At 44.6% G+C, this 14,175-nt stretch overlaps 1 protein-coding gene across 2 annotated transcripts; it reads left to right on the top strand.

Moving 5' to 3' along the window:
• The first annotated feature begins 13 nt into the window (after positions 1-13).
• LOC122942096 (uncharacterized protein C8orf76 homolog) lies at positions 14-13,594 on the top strand. Of its 2 annotated transcripts, none has more exons than XM_044299592.1 (6): positions 14-239; positions 416-511; positions 6,344-6,487; positions 8,101-8,474; positions 9,567-9,699; positions 12,929-13,594. In XM_044299592.1, exons 1-6 carry the CDS (start codon positions 27-29, stop codon positions 13,070-13,072), a joined length of 1,104 nt encoding a protein of 367 aa, XP_044155527.1. In that variant the 5' UTR covers positions 14-26; the 3' UTR covers positions 13,073-13,594. The 2 variants fall into 2 exon arrangements, with proteins under 2 accessions (XP_044155527.1, XP_044155526.1); XM_044299591.1 differs by having other exon boundaries at positions 15-239; positions 8,056-8,474; positions 12,929-13,592.
• Positions 13,595-14,175: the final 581 nt, after the last annotated feature.

Below are 14,175 nucleotides of genomic sequence, written 5' to 3'. Positions count from 1 at the left end.
CCGTCTGCCTACAGCCCTCAGCGCACATGCGCGCGCCCTCTGAGCGTGGGAACCTTTTCATCGAGCTTTGTTTCCGTACGGATGGGCTTCACCGCTGGACACGGTGGTGCAAGGATGAATTAGGGTCGGGGGGAACAATGGAGTGTGATTTCTGCTTTGAGGATTCTGTGTTTTCGGAAACCCGAGAGCGAACAAGTCAGAGAGGGCAGTCATATAGGGCCAAGCAGTGCGAGCCTCAGGTAATGGCTGCCCGGTCCGCCTGTGACTGGTGCTGCTCAAAGACTTGCGTGTATTAATAATAATAACAACTTATTATCTGCACATGTATTGTTTGTTTATGTATTTATTCTAATTATTTATGTATTTGTTACATTCTTTTTGCTTGTTATGCATTTGTTATTCCCTTCTTTCTCAGTGGTTTAATGAAGATGTGACTAAGGAACACTTGGCAGAGGTGCACAACATAGTGAAATTCAGAGCGGATTTATTATACAGACAGAAGGACTTTGAGGTATGGGGAAAAAAGTTTCTTTTAAAGTGTTTTTACCATCAGAATTACTGTTATGTAGCTGACTGACATTAACTATGGTCTAATGTCAGCACTGCATAACGGTGTGTTTTTTACATTTCTCCCTGCAGCCTGATAAAATACACACTTTTACAATATGGTAATGAGCCTCTAGGTGCTATGTGGGCGTAGATTCAGCACCTAGAGGCTCGGTCCACTCGCCCTTTATCCCGCCCAGGCCCTCCGTTCTACCCGCCCTGCTCCTCTTGATTGATGTCCAAAATCCATGCATCGTTGAGGAAATACCGCGCCTGCGCCGTTCACTTCTGTATTCAGCGCAGGTGCAGTGAGTGAAAGCCGCGCTCCTGGTGCCGGATTCCTTACTGTGACGTAGTCAGCGCAGACGCAGTGAGGAAGCCAGGTGTTCTGCCAGATTTCTATACCTTGCCAAAACGCTATACCGGAAGTGACGCGGCCGCACAGAAATCAGCTGGAGGAGGGTGTGTGCGGTGCTGCGCAAGCGCACATCGACTGGTATAGAAAAAAATCATTGCAGCTCCGTGGGAGAAGGAGTTCATGCGCGAAACCGTACAACGCGCATGCACACTTAGGGGGTAGGTAGATTTTCCAGTGCAAAATGTTCCATCAAATCTCCCTACCCCTGAGTGCGCACGCGTGCACAAATCATAAGGAGCAGTTCATTCTTACTGCAGAGCTGAGTGCAGAATATCGAGGTCACCACATAGCAGAGCTGAGTGTGGGATATTGGGGGGACACCACAGAGCTGAGTGCTGGATATTGGGGTAATATCCTGCACTCAGCTCTGCTATGTGGTGACCTCGATATTCTGCACTCAGTTCTGCGGTAAGAATGAACTGCTCCTTATTATTTGTGTGCGCCGGCACACTCAAGGGTAGGGAGATCTGATGGAACATTTTGCGCTGGAAAATCTACCAACCCCTAAGTGCGCAAGTGCAGTGTGTGGTTTTACGCATGCGCATGAAGTCCTTCTCACGCGGTGCTGCAATGATTTTTTGCTAATCCAGTCGATGTGCGCTTGCGCAGCACCGCACACACCCTCTTCCAGCTGATTCCTGTGCGGCCGCGTCACTTCCTATATAGCGTTTTGGCAAGGTATAGAAATCTGGCAGAACATCGGCACCAGGAGAGCAGCGTTGACTCACTGCGCCTGCGCCGAATACAGAATTGAACGGCGCAGGTGCAGGATTTCCTCAACGTTGCATGGAACTTGGACATCAATCAAGAGGAATGGAGAACCTGGGCGGGATAAAGGGTGAGTGGACCGTGCCTCTAGGTGCTGATTCTACGCCCACATAGCACCTAGAGGCTCATTAGCATATTGTAAAAGTGTGTATTTTATCAGAACGGCTGCAGGTACAAATGTAAAAAACACACTGTCATGTAGTGCTGACAGTAGTGCATCGCTAATGTCAGTCAGCTACATAACACAAATTCTGATGGTAGAAACCTTTTAATAAAATACGTCATTTTAAAGGGGTTCTCCGGACTTTGCGGAAAATCCTGAAGTGTTCTGACTGAGGAAAGATGGTTTTCGTCACTACTAACCCCCAACGTCGGGCTGATGATGCTGCAGTCTACACTCCGCACAGATGTCCTGCAAAGACTTGGGAACACATCTGGTCTGGACCCGAGCGGAGGAGCTGCTGCCTGTTTGAGAGCAGTGAGATGGCGTCAGCGGCAGCCTGACGTTGGGGTAAATACTGAGGAGACTACCTTTCCAACACAGGGTCAGAACACAACAGGCTTTCCTGGAGATTCCCTTTAAAGTATTGTGGTATTATAGCTCTTTCAGGTTAAAGAAGTCCTGTCTTCAGGATCAACCCTATTAAACCAGGCATGTAGCCTGGTGGGGTTGATGTAACTGAGTAAACAAATATCTTTCTTTTATTTTGTAGGTGCTGATGTTTTGGAGAAATTAACACTTTTATTTTTATGCAAATGAGCCATTGGAGCACAAAGAGGCAGACTAATGTGGTTTTAGCACGGCTCCAGCGACGCCCTTGGTGCTCCAAACACGCCCCCTCCCCTCGGATTGACAGCAGTAGACTTCAGGTCTAGCGCTGACTTCTCACACCTGCGCACCGATTTGCTAGCACCATGCACACCAGGTCTTCTACTGCTTGCCAAGCAGTGAAGATTATTAATGCGCAGTCGCCGTGAAGGTGCCATCACCTAGCAACCATCGGTGAAAAATGCATTGCCTCCGGATGCCTTTCATTTTTCACTGAAGCCCCACTTACTTCTATGGAACCAGAGCTGTGTGGAAAACACAGAATATAGAAGATGCTGTGATTTTTTTTCCTGATCACAGAAATGATGCCTGAAAAACATGTGAACCCATTGAAATGAATGGGTCAGGATTCAGTCCAGATGCTATGCGTTTGCTTCACGCATCGCACTCGGATGGAAAAGTTGCTCATGTGAAAGAGGCCTAAAGCAAAGCTTCTCAAGTTGTGAGGCACACCCCCACATCCACTCCTTGTTCAGCTCTCTTTTAAAAGTAATATCAGGAAGTATTACTTTACTGAGAGAGTAGTGAATGCATGGAATAGCCTTCCTGCAGAAGTGGTAGCTGCAAATACAGTGAAGGAGTTTAAGCATGCATGGTATAGGCATAAGGCCATCCTCCATATAAGATAGGGCCAGGGGCTATTCATAGTACAGGGCTCCAGATGGCGACCAAAACGGTCGCTAATGCGCCTTAAAATTTGCAGATGGCGACAAGACTTTTTAGTCTTGTCGCCATTTGCGACTGTACCGCCGCGATCCTGTGCAGCCCAAATTCTCTTCAGTAGCACCGTCAGTGGAGAAGGAAGGAGTCCCTCCCTCTCCACTGTGACGCGGCCGCCACTACCACCAATGGGGAGATAGCAGGGAGGAGGAGGGAGGAGCTGTCGCCACTGCGCCACCAATGAATGTAAAACATAAGTATAGGCAGCGGTATCACAGACCCGGCACCCGGCCTCAATAACAGGGCATGACGTGGCAATTAACCCCTCAGGTGCCACAGATCGCATGCCCTGTTATTGAGGCCGGGTGCCGGGTTTGTAATACCGCTGCAGACAATTGTATAAAGGAGTTAAAGAGGACCTTTTCATGGGTCCAAAGAATATGAACTTAGTAGTAGGCTGCATAGAGCGGCGCCCAGGGATCTAAGTGCACTTACTATTATTCCTGGGCGCCGCTCCGTTCACCTGCTCTTGCCCCCGGTATTTTCAACATTCAGAGCAAGGAGGAGGAGACGCCAGTGTCTCTCCTTCTCCCTGACAGCAGCGCTGTCCAATCACTGCGCAGAGCTCAGAGCCAGGGAGTTTTTTTTCTCCCTGGCTCTGAGCTCTGCGCTGTGATTGGACAGCGCTGCTGTCAGGGAGAAGGAGAGACACTGGCGTCTCCTCCTCCTTGCTCTGAATGTTGAAAATACCGGGGGCCACAGCGGGTGAACGGAGCGGCGCCCAGGAATAATAGTAAGTGCACTTAGATCCATGGGCGCTGCTCTATGCAGCCTACTACTAAGTTCATATTCTTTGGACCCACGAAAGGTCCTCTTTAATTACATCAATTGCTGATGCAGTGCGCCCTCCCAAAGCCTCACCCCCCCCCCCCCCATTATCACTGGCCATAAGTCCCTCCCCCCCATTGTTATATGGTGGCCACAGGAACCCATCCCCTCTATTGGTGGCAGTGGCAGATTACACTGCCGGGGCTCAGATCGTTACCATGGCAGCCAGGACACTACTGAATCCCTGGTTGCCATGGTAACCTTCCTTCTGCTGTGTGCACAGAGCACAGGGAGATGTGTGAGATCCTATTCACCCTGATAGATCTCTATCAGGGTGAATAGCATAAGGGATGAAAAGATCCAGGTTCTAGTCCCTAAGGGAAGAAATGGTTATTATTTAAAAAGTAAAAAAAAAAACACCAAAATACTAAAAGTTTAAATGGCCCCCTTCCCAGTTTTACATATAAAATTTACAAACAATAAAGAATAAACATATTACATATTGCCACATCCCACAAAGTGTGAGCTATTAAAATATAAAAAAATATTTCCGCTCGGTGAAGGCCGTAACAGGAAAAAAATAAAAAAATGTAAACCACGCAATCCGCCATTTTTAGTCATCTTGTCCCCCAGAAGATGTCCCTGTATGTGAGAGCTATGTGGTTTTCTCCTATATGTAGTACTGGCTCACTACTGTGACCTGCGTCTCATCTTCTCAAAGTCCTTTGATGGCTAACCTCCGACACTCCAGCTGTGGTAAAACTATGACTCCCAAGGTGCCTCCTTGCTTGGCTGTTCTCAGAACTCCATAGAAATGAATGAACCATGCTGGGAGTCGTAGTTTCACCACAGCTGGAGTGCCATCACTGAGAAAGGGGATAACTCACTGATTGATGGTGGTACAAACAACTGCAAGGACCCATACCTGTCCTGAAAAGTTCCCCCTATAATGAAGTGTCAGGTCGCGCATGCAAGTACAGTGCTGGGCTATTTCCGGCAGTCCCATGGGGAAAGAATGGAGCAGCAGGGTGCTTGCTCGACCTGCTGCTCCATCGGATCGGTGGATCTGTGGCTAGTGGATAACGTCAAAACTTGGCATAATCTCTTTTCTGACCAGGAGCAGGCCAGGCTCCCATGGTGCCTAAGGCATGGGTTTCAGATTGCACCCTTTAACACTGTTCTCACTTTCCTTAAATTCAGCGCTTCCTACATAATAATTAGCAAATTGTCATATGTACAGTATAATACATGTGCGAGTCTATGCCTGTATAACAAACTGTACTCTGATGTAGACAAGATATTTTTCACTGGGTTAACTTTCCAGGAATGCAAGGAATTAGTTCTATATCTGAAGTTAAAGGGATATTTCCATCACATTAGGGGTTGTCTGGGATTGGGGACATTGGTGTAATAGTACTAGAGTGACATACATATTACATACATGCATGTCATACCTTTACCACATATTTATGAAGCCCCGTTTTCATATAGGGAATTCTTAGACGGAAGTTACTGTCTTCCTGTACTCGGTGATGTACCAGGTCCCTCTTCTTCCGGCTGCTCAGGAAGCCCGGTGGCGTCACCGACACTGACGGGCGGGATTTAGCGCTGCCTTAGCCAGTAAAACGGCTAGGACAGTGCTAAAGCATGCACTGCTCCGATGCTTAAGTCAGGGGTGCTTTCTGGGTGAAAATGGAGGTTTGTCCGGGTTCAGCTCTGAACCAGCACAACCCCATTAACAGCCTATATGTGATTAATCTATGTAATTTTTTATTTTTACAAAAAAGGATGCATGGTTTTCTGGATATTATTTTTTTAAGTCAGTATTCTACTCCCTGTCCTGGCTCTTTCTATATCTTCCTCCTTTTGGATTGTTAGCACGGCAAGCAACCTCCCTTGACTGTCTCAGTCAGACCATTCACTGCACCCAGAGAGGATGAGTGACTCAATTAGAGATTCATACATTTCACTGATCAGTGCCATGCCTTTCTGTGGAGATCTGTCATATTGTTATCCAAATTCTACACCGACTATAATCATGAGGATTTACCCTTCAGATAACATCATCTTATCACAGCAGCAGTAAACCGACAGTGAGTTACCCATCTCTATCAGAGTTTTATCTCTGTGCTGACTACATTTTGTATTTTCAAAGATAGCACAGCTGAAATGAAAAACGGGCAAAAATTGTAAACCCCAAAATACTTTGCAATTTTTCTAAGAATTTTTTCCTAACCACTTAAAAATCCCCTTCTTTTAAGAAAAAATTATAATCACTTTTGCTTCCCTTTTAGAAAGCATTTATTGAGTACAGCGACTGCTATGCGCTTATACCACCGGCAAACAATGTGATGAGAAGAGATGTCCAGGAAAGCCAGGCACGCTGTTTAATACGACTGGGGAGGCATAAAGAAGCTTTGGAGATAGCCGAAGATCTGGTAATGTATCCAGAAACATTATAGCTCTTGGGTGGGGGGTATTGTTTCTCCTTGCAGAGATGCTAGTTGGTGTAGGGAGTTTGTCTTCTTCTAAGCAATGCTCTTTGGGAGAAAGTATGCAAATCAGCAGTTCTCCAAGAGGAAGGAAACTCTCTAGTGCCACCTATAGGTTGCTAAACTGTAAGTTAACGTCCGACCATTAAAGATCCTTGAAAGATGGCTAGGGATATTAGCCAAACCAGAGCCTTCTCCAAAGAAAGAGGTATCCATCTGTAGACAGGTGTTTCAGAGATCTTCCCCTTGTCAGAACACAGCAGGGCACTGGTTGGCTGGAGAGCTAATTTCAGAATGATTATAGGAACACATTAGTGGCAAATACCCCTGGACTCTATTCAGTGTCAGTGTGACTAGAAAACTGACTGAGTTAGTTCAAGTAACCCAGCATTTTAATCAGCCTATCTGTCCTCAGTTTATGCTGCTCTCAGATAGGGCACATATTAATACTAGTAACAGATTCCCCTTAAAGTGTACATCCAGTTAAAAAAGTTTTCATAAATGAATAGTACAGGTGAATATAAGAAACCTTGTAATATATCTTATTAAAGAATTATCCTTCCTCCTGAGCTTCTCAGGTTGCTTTTCTCAAATAGAACCCCTCTCCAGCCTCACATACGCACACACATCTATGGTGAGAGGAGGGGAGGTTTGGAGGCTGCTGCCAGCTAGTAAGTTTTTATGCCACTCTGAACCATAGTGGAGCCTTATCCTACTAGATATAGTAGGGTCAAAAGTGCTAAGTGTATCAGAGCTGAGAAACTGTAGTTTGTATGCCTCTCATGCAGCGGCCTCCTTCCTCTTCTCTCTCTGTGTCAACTTTAAAAGCAGGAAAGAGAAAAGAAGTCTGACAACAGCAGACAGAAGCTTTTTTCTTTAATTAGATATAGTACAAAGTTTCTTATATTCACGTGCACTATTCAATTATGGAAAGTTGTTTTATAATTGGAGGTGAGAGGGACCTGATGTTATACAATCCATTTAAAGAGGCTTTCCGAGATTTTACTACTGATGACCTATCCTCAGGATCAGTATCTGATCAGTTGAGGTCTTACACCCGCAACCCCTGCTGATTAGCTGTTTGAGAAGGCATCGGCACTCCTGTGAGTGCTGCTGCCTTAAGACTTTTCCAAGGCCAGTGACGTCAAGTTCATCTGTCACGTTGCCTAGGCGCAGCTCAGCCCCATTGAAATGAATGGGGCTGAGCTGCAATTCCAAGCACAGTGCTATACAATATATGGCGCTGTGCTGCTTGGTGAGCACCAGGAAGGCCAGTGCCTTCTCAAACAGCTGATCAGCAGGGGTCCCAGGTGTCAGACCCCACTGATCAGATACTGATGACCTGTCCAGAGGATAGTAAAATAGTAGTCAAATCTTAGAAAACCCTTTTAACTGTGAAGTAGTTAAGTATGTATCCCTTGTGGGGTGTAGCTGGTACTAGGTCTCTGATAACAGTGTAACTGCCATTACTGGATGTATTTAGAAGAGTTTAGTTTAATTATTTTTCTCTGTAGACAAAAGGAGTCAGTAACACTGATAATCTGACTGGTGCCTTCCAGCTTCAAGCAACTAGTCACAACCATTTGGGAAATCGCCAAGAAGAAGTGTCTTGTCTGCAGCAGCTGATTTCTCTGCATCCATTCAATCCACACTTCTGGATACGCCTGGCTGAATCTTACATGAGTCTCTTCCTCACTGTCGCAAAATGCAAGGATCCATCACAGAGATCCAGCAGATTCAGCTTATGCTCTCTGAGATCACTCGGAACACAACAGTGTATAGGTGACATTGCTAGAGCCATAGACTCTACTGCATCCGTAGATGATGGCTTAGTACTTGGATACTGTAATGAAGGCGACTCTTCATCACTGACAGTCTACACAAACGGGGCGCAGCTGTGGATGTGGTCTTGTGCCTCTTACATTAGAGCAAGGTATATAGGGAAACTGCAGAATTTACAATCTCTTAGAGAGGACCCATCGCATCTCCTGACATGTCTGTTTTAGTAACTACTTGTCTACACTTATGACTCTGTTTTGCCGTTCCTCTATTATTTCTACTAGAAGTTTACTGTCCAGTGGGCAGGCCTATTCAGTGATTGACAGTCTTCCTTGTACAGATGCGCATACAGAAATAGCTGTCAGTAATTGAGTAGGGCCGCCCACTGGACTCCTAATCAGGAGTAGAAATAGGAAATAAATAAAATACTGAATCATTTCTTATAAAATGATATATCAATTTGCTCAACTCTTTCTGCTCTCTTCTATCTGAGTGCTTGTTCAGTGTGACATGTTCTCTTTAAAGGCCTTAAATTATTAGTTAAAGAGGTTGTCGGACATACCCATATATACACCCAGGCAGCACCCCTGATGTTAACATCAGAGAATCTCATGCTCCGATGCGCTCCCTTGCCCTGCGCTGGATCACGCAGGGCCCGGGCTCTTTTATTTACAATAACACACTGCCGGGCGGAAGCTTCCGCCCAGCAGTGTATTCGGTATCGTCACCGGCTCTGAGGGGCGTGCTTTAGCGCTGCCCTAGCTGTTTTACAGGCTAGTGCAGCGCTAAAGCCTGCCCATCAGTGCCGTCAGTCATTGGTATTCCTGCCAGCCCCATGGAGAGCATGGTACATCACCGGAACTTCGGAAAATGCTTTTGCCCTGCACGATTTAGCGCAGGGCAAAGGAGAGCATCAGAGCATGAACTGCTCCCATGCTCAAGTCAGGGGGGCTGCCTGGGTGAAAAATGGAGGTATGTCCGGGTTCAGCTCTGAGACCCCAGAAAGTAAGCTGATGGCTGGGAAGGTTATAAAAAATAAAGAAATTAGACTTTCTTACCTGCTCAAACCCCTGCCATTTTTCTTAAAAAATTATAACCTTTCTCGCCGTCAGCTTATTTTTTGGGCTCTCTGAAAACCCCATAAGAGCATTTACGGTATGTTTTGTTCCGAACACCAGAAACTGTGCTGGTCATTTACTATCTATCTGCCTGTCTTATGGAGAAGCTCACTGTTGGTATTTTACAGGCTTCTCTTACAGTTCATACAGCCCCAGCAGGCATCATTTGTGTTGGAAAATAATTTGAAGACACAGGAGCAAATAGAAAAGCAATTGGAGAAGGCTGGATTATTAGAAGAACAAAAAATATTCCTAATGGAGGTAAGGTCACACGTCAAGTCCATTGCACCGTGTAACTTTTTTTCCCTCTTCAGAAAATGCCACTAGTTAGAGCAGGCATGCTCAACCTGTGGCCCTCCAGCTGTTGTAAAACTACAACTCCCACAATGCCCTGCTGTAGGATGATAACTGTAGGCTGTTCGAGCATGCTGGGAGTTGTAGTTTTGCAACAGCTGGAGGGCCGCAGGTTGAGCATGCCTGAGTTAGAGATTGGTCGAAGCCAGTGATCCGTAACAGCCAGCCAAGTTTCCGCTTTATAAGTGTTGTCCCATCTGAACAATGCCTTCTCTTAATATGAAAGCTCTGGTCAGCTATCGCCACTGGGCAAAGTTGCAGGCAACGGACAACTCTTCTATAGCAGCAGTTTCAAGCAGCTTGTGACATTTTGGGTTGCCCTAATAGGGCTGTATTCTAATGGGACAACCACCTTGATTTTCCAAATCCCTTTGAAAAATATGAGCTGAACTCTCTGCTGTCTGCCATGTTACTTACACCATAGATCCAAACTGCTGATTAAATTGATAACCAACAAGCTACGTTATATAAAGATTTTTTTTTTATTTAGCCCGCACTTATTAGGGGGTTTGGATAATATGTTAAAAAATTTATATACTATGTGGAAGGGTTAAAGGGAACCTGTCACTGGGATTTTGGGTATAGAGCTGAGGACATGGGTTGCTAGATGGCTGCTAGCACATCCGCAATACCCAGTCCCCATAGCTCTCTGTGCTTTTATTGTGTAAAAAAACTGATTTGATACATATGCAAATTAACCTGAGATCCTGTCCCTGACTCATCTCACACACAGGACTCATCTCAGGTTAATTTGCATATGTATCAAATCGTTTTTTTTACACAATAAAAGCACACAGAGCTATGGGGACTGGGTATTGCCGAAGTGCTAGCGGCCATCTAGCAACCCATGTCCTCAGCTCTATACCCAAAATCCCGGTGACAGGTTCCCTTTAATCCTGCTGATTAAAGTGATACCTGTCTTGTAAAAATCTGTTGTGGCATGAAGAAGAGTGATAACTTAAAGTGAATGTGTCATCAGAAAATGACCTATTGTTTAAATCATGTTTTTATGTTAAACATACACTACGTGCAGAATTATTAGGCAAATGAGTATTTTGACCACATCATCCTCTTTATGCATGTTGTCTTACTCCAAGCTGTATAGGCTCGAAAGCCTACTACCAATTAAGCATATTAGGTGATGTGCATCTCTGTAATGAGAAGGGGTGTGGTCTAATGACATCAACACCCTATATCAGGTGTGCATAATTATTAGGCAACTTCCTTTCCTTTGGCAAAATGGGTCAAAAGAAGGACTTGACAGGCTCAGAAAAGTCAAAAATAGTGAGATATCTTGCAGAGGGATGCAGCACTCTTAAAATTGCAAAGCTTCTGAAGCGTGATCATCGAACAATCAAGCGTTTCATTCAAAATAGTCAACAGGGTCGCAAGAAGCGTGTGGAAAAACCAAGGCGCAAAATAACTGCCCATGAACTGAGAAAAGTCAAGCGTGCAGCTGCCAAGATGCCACTTGCCACCAGTTTGGCCATATTTCAGAGCTGCAACATCACTGGAGTGCCCAAAAGCACAAGGTGTGCAATACTCAGAGACATGGCCAAGGTAAGAAAGGCTGAAAGACGACCACCACTGAACAAGACACACAAGCTGAAACGTCAAGACTGGGCCAAGAAATATCTCAAGACTGATTTTTTTAAAGGTTTTATGGACTGATGAAATGAGAGTGAGTCTTGATGGGCCAGATGGCTGGATTGGTAAAGGGCAGCGAGCTCCAGTCCGACTCAGACGCCAGCAAGGTGGAGGTGGAGTACTGGTTTGGGCTGGTATCATCAAAGATGAGCTTGTGGGGCCTTTTCGGGTTGAGGATGGAGTCAAGCTCAACTCCCAGTCCTACTGCCAGTTTCTGGAAGACACCTTCTTCAAGCAGTGGTACAGGAAGAAGTCTGCATCCTTCAAGAAAAACATGATTTTCATGCAGGACAATGCTCCATCACACGCGTCCAAGTACTCCACAGCGTGGCTGGCAAGAAAGGGTATAAAAGAAGAAAATCTAATGACATGGCCTCCTTGTTCACCTGATCTGAACCCCATTGAGAACCTGTGGTCCATCATCAAATGTGAGATTTACAAGGAGGGAAAACAGTACACCTCTCTGAACAGTGTCTGGGAGGCTGTGGTTGCTGCTGCACGCAATGTTGATGGTGAACAGATCAAAACACTGACAGAATCCATGGATGGCAGGCTTTTGAGTGTCCTTGCAAAGAAAGGTGGCTATATTGGTCACTGATTTGTTTTTGTTTTGTTTTTGAATGTCAGAAATGTATATTTGTGAATGTTGAGATGTTATATTGGTTTCACTGGGAAAAATAAATAATTGAAATGGGTATATATTTGTTTTTTGTTAAGTTGCCTAATAATTATGCACAGTAATAGTCACCTGCACACACAGATATCCCCCTAAAATAGCTAAAACTAAAAACAAACTAAAAACTACTTCCAAAAATATTCAGCTTTGATATTAATGAGTTTTTTGGGTTCATTGAGAACATGGTTGTTGTTCAATAATAAAATTAATCCTCAAAAATACAACTTGCCTAATAATTCTGCACTCCCTGTATTTTTACAGAATTTTTGATATTTTTAATTTTCCATATCAATTTCTATAATTAAACAAGCCTAATAATAGGGGCCACTTGGTCTGTACAGATCGCTTTACCGTAGTTATCAGCTTATGTCATTCTAATACAGCCTGTACTGATATCACCTCTGTGTACAGATAAGACACAGAGTCTTGGTGATTGTCAAATGCTATCTATTCTTTCCTTGTACAATGACCTCTGCACAGGTCACAGAGCAGCCTAGAAAACTTTCCCATAGAAGTCAATGAGGTCCCCTCCTGACCCATGGGGCTGCCGTAAAGCAATTTTCTTAATGCTTTCTAAATGCTGTTGACAGCTCAGGCAAGATGGCCGCCCTTTAATAATCCTGTTCATGAAATACAATTTAAAAATCTGCAACCAGAAAACAAGACCAGATCAGAAAAAAGGATGTGTTTTGATTAACAGATAAAAAATTTGGTGACACATTTCTTTAAAAAAAAAAAAAACATTTGTAATTTGTGATTAGTAACCATTGTACTTTAATGTTTAATTAAAACCGTTTTTTGTGTATTCCTTAGGCCATGGGTGAGGATCTTTTAGCAGAAAGAACGAAGGACGAGGGACAGACAGACCCCAAAACTACCCAACCATTGACCTCTTATGTGATGCCTTCTGATGCAGAGTTCAGAGTCAGGTGGTTTCATAAAATGAACACTCCGTAGCGGCCAAGGAGTAAAGACGGTCGGCCGTCAAACAGCATCACTTACTGTCTGACAGCAGGAACATATCTTACGTGGCTGCTGTTGAATGTGGACCGCCATATGTCCATTTCATAGGCTGGGGTATAAGAATGGGGGATGGTTGAAGAACTTACCTCATCAGATAGCTCTAAATTGGGGAAGATGGCTTGATATGGCTGATTGCCATAATTCTGAAGCCACTGTATCCGGCACGTTGCAGTGTTCCTGGAAAGGTTGTGTGATCCCAGCAACTCTATTTAGCTGCGTTTTTCACCTTCCTCATCAGCGGCGTAGACAATAAAATCTTCCCTGATGTATATTTTGAACATCCTTCGTGTAGAGATGAGATCCTATGCAAACCGTGAATGAGAGGGTCCTGCTAAAAGAGGGGAGCCGTCCTGGCTTCTAGATCTGTTAGAATGTAGGCTGATGTTTTAAAGGGATTCTGTCACCACATTTTGCCCCCTACAGTAAAACATAGCTACTTGTAGGTCTCCCTGAGCTGTATTACATGACGCCCTTATTAACTAATAGTCTTGATTTATTCCTTTATAAAATCAATTTTAGTGATATGCTAATGACTTGCATAAGGTGCCCAAGGGGATGTCCTTTCCTAACTTGGTGCCCAGCGCCGCCTTCCTGTGTCCAGCGCCGCCTCTTATATAATGTGCACTTCGCTCGATGATGCCATTACATGTAGTCTGCAGCGGCGCAGACTACAGTGTGTAGTGCGCACGCGCAGGATTTCAAACAGGCTCAGGGATTACGTCAGCTCGCCGGCTCTTGAATATATTATATTAGAGGCGGCGCTGGGCACTGGACCGAGGGGTGCAGCTAGGCACCAAGTTAGGAAAGGACATCCCCTTGGGCACCTTATGTAAGTCATTAGCATATCACTAAAATCGATTTTATAAAGAAATACATGATGCCCTTATTAACTAACAGTCTTCATTTAATACAGCTCAGGGAGACCTACAAGTAGCTATGTTTTACTGTAGGGGCAAAATGTGGTGACAGAACCCCTTTAAATGACTTGTTTAATAAGTTATTTTTTCTCTGAGTTTGTGTACCACCATTTTTAATAA

Source organism: Bufo gargarizans, chromosome 6, assembly GCF_014858855.1.
Source record: "Bufo gargarizans isolate SCDJY-AF-19 chromosome 6, ASM1485885v1, whole genome shotgun sequence".
Lineage (NCBI taxonomy): Eukaryota > Metazoa > Chordata > Amphibia > Anura > Bufonidae > Bufo > Bufo gargarizans.
This window is presented reverse-complemented; position numbering and strand designations above follow the sequence as displayed.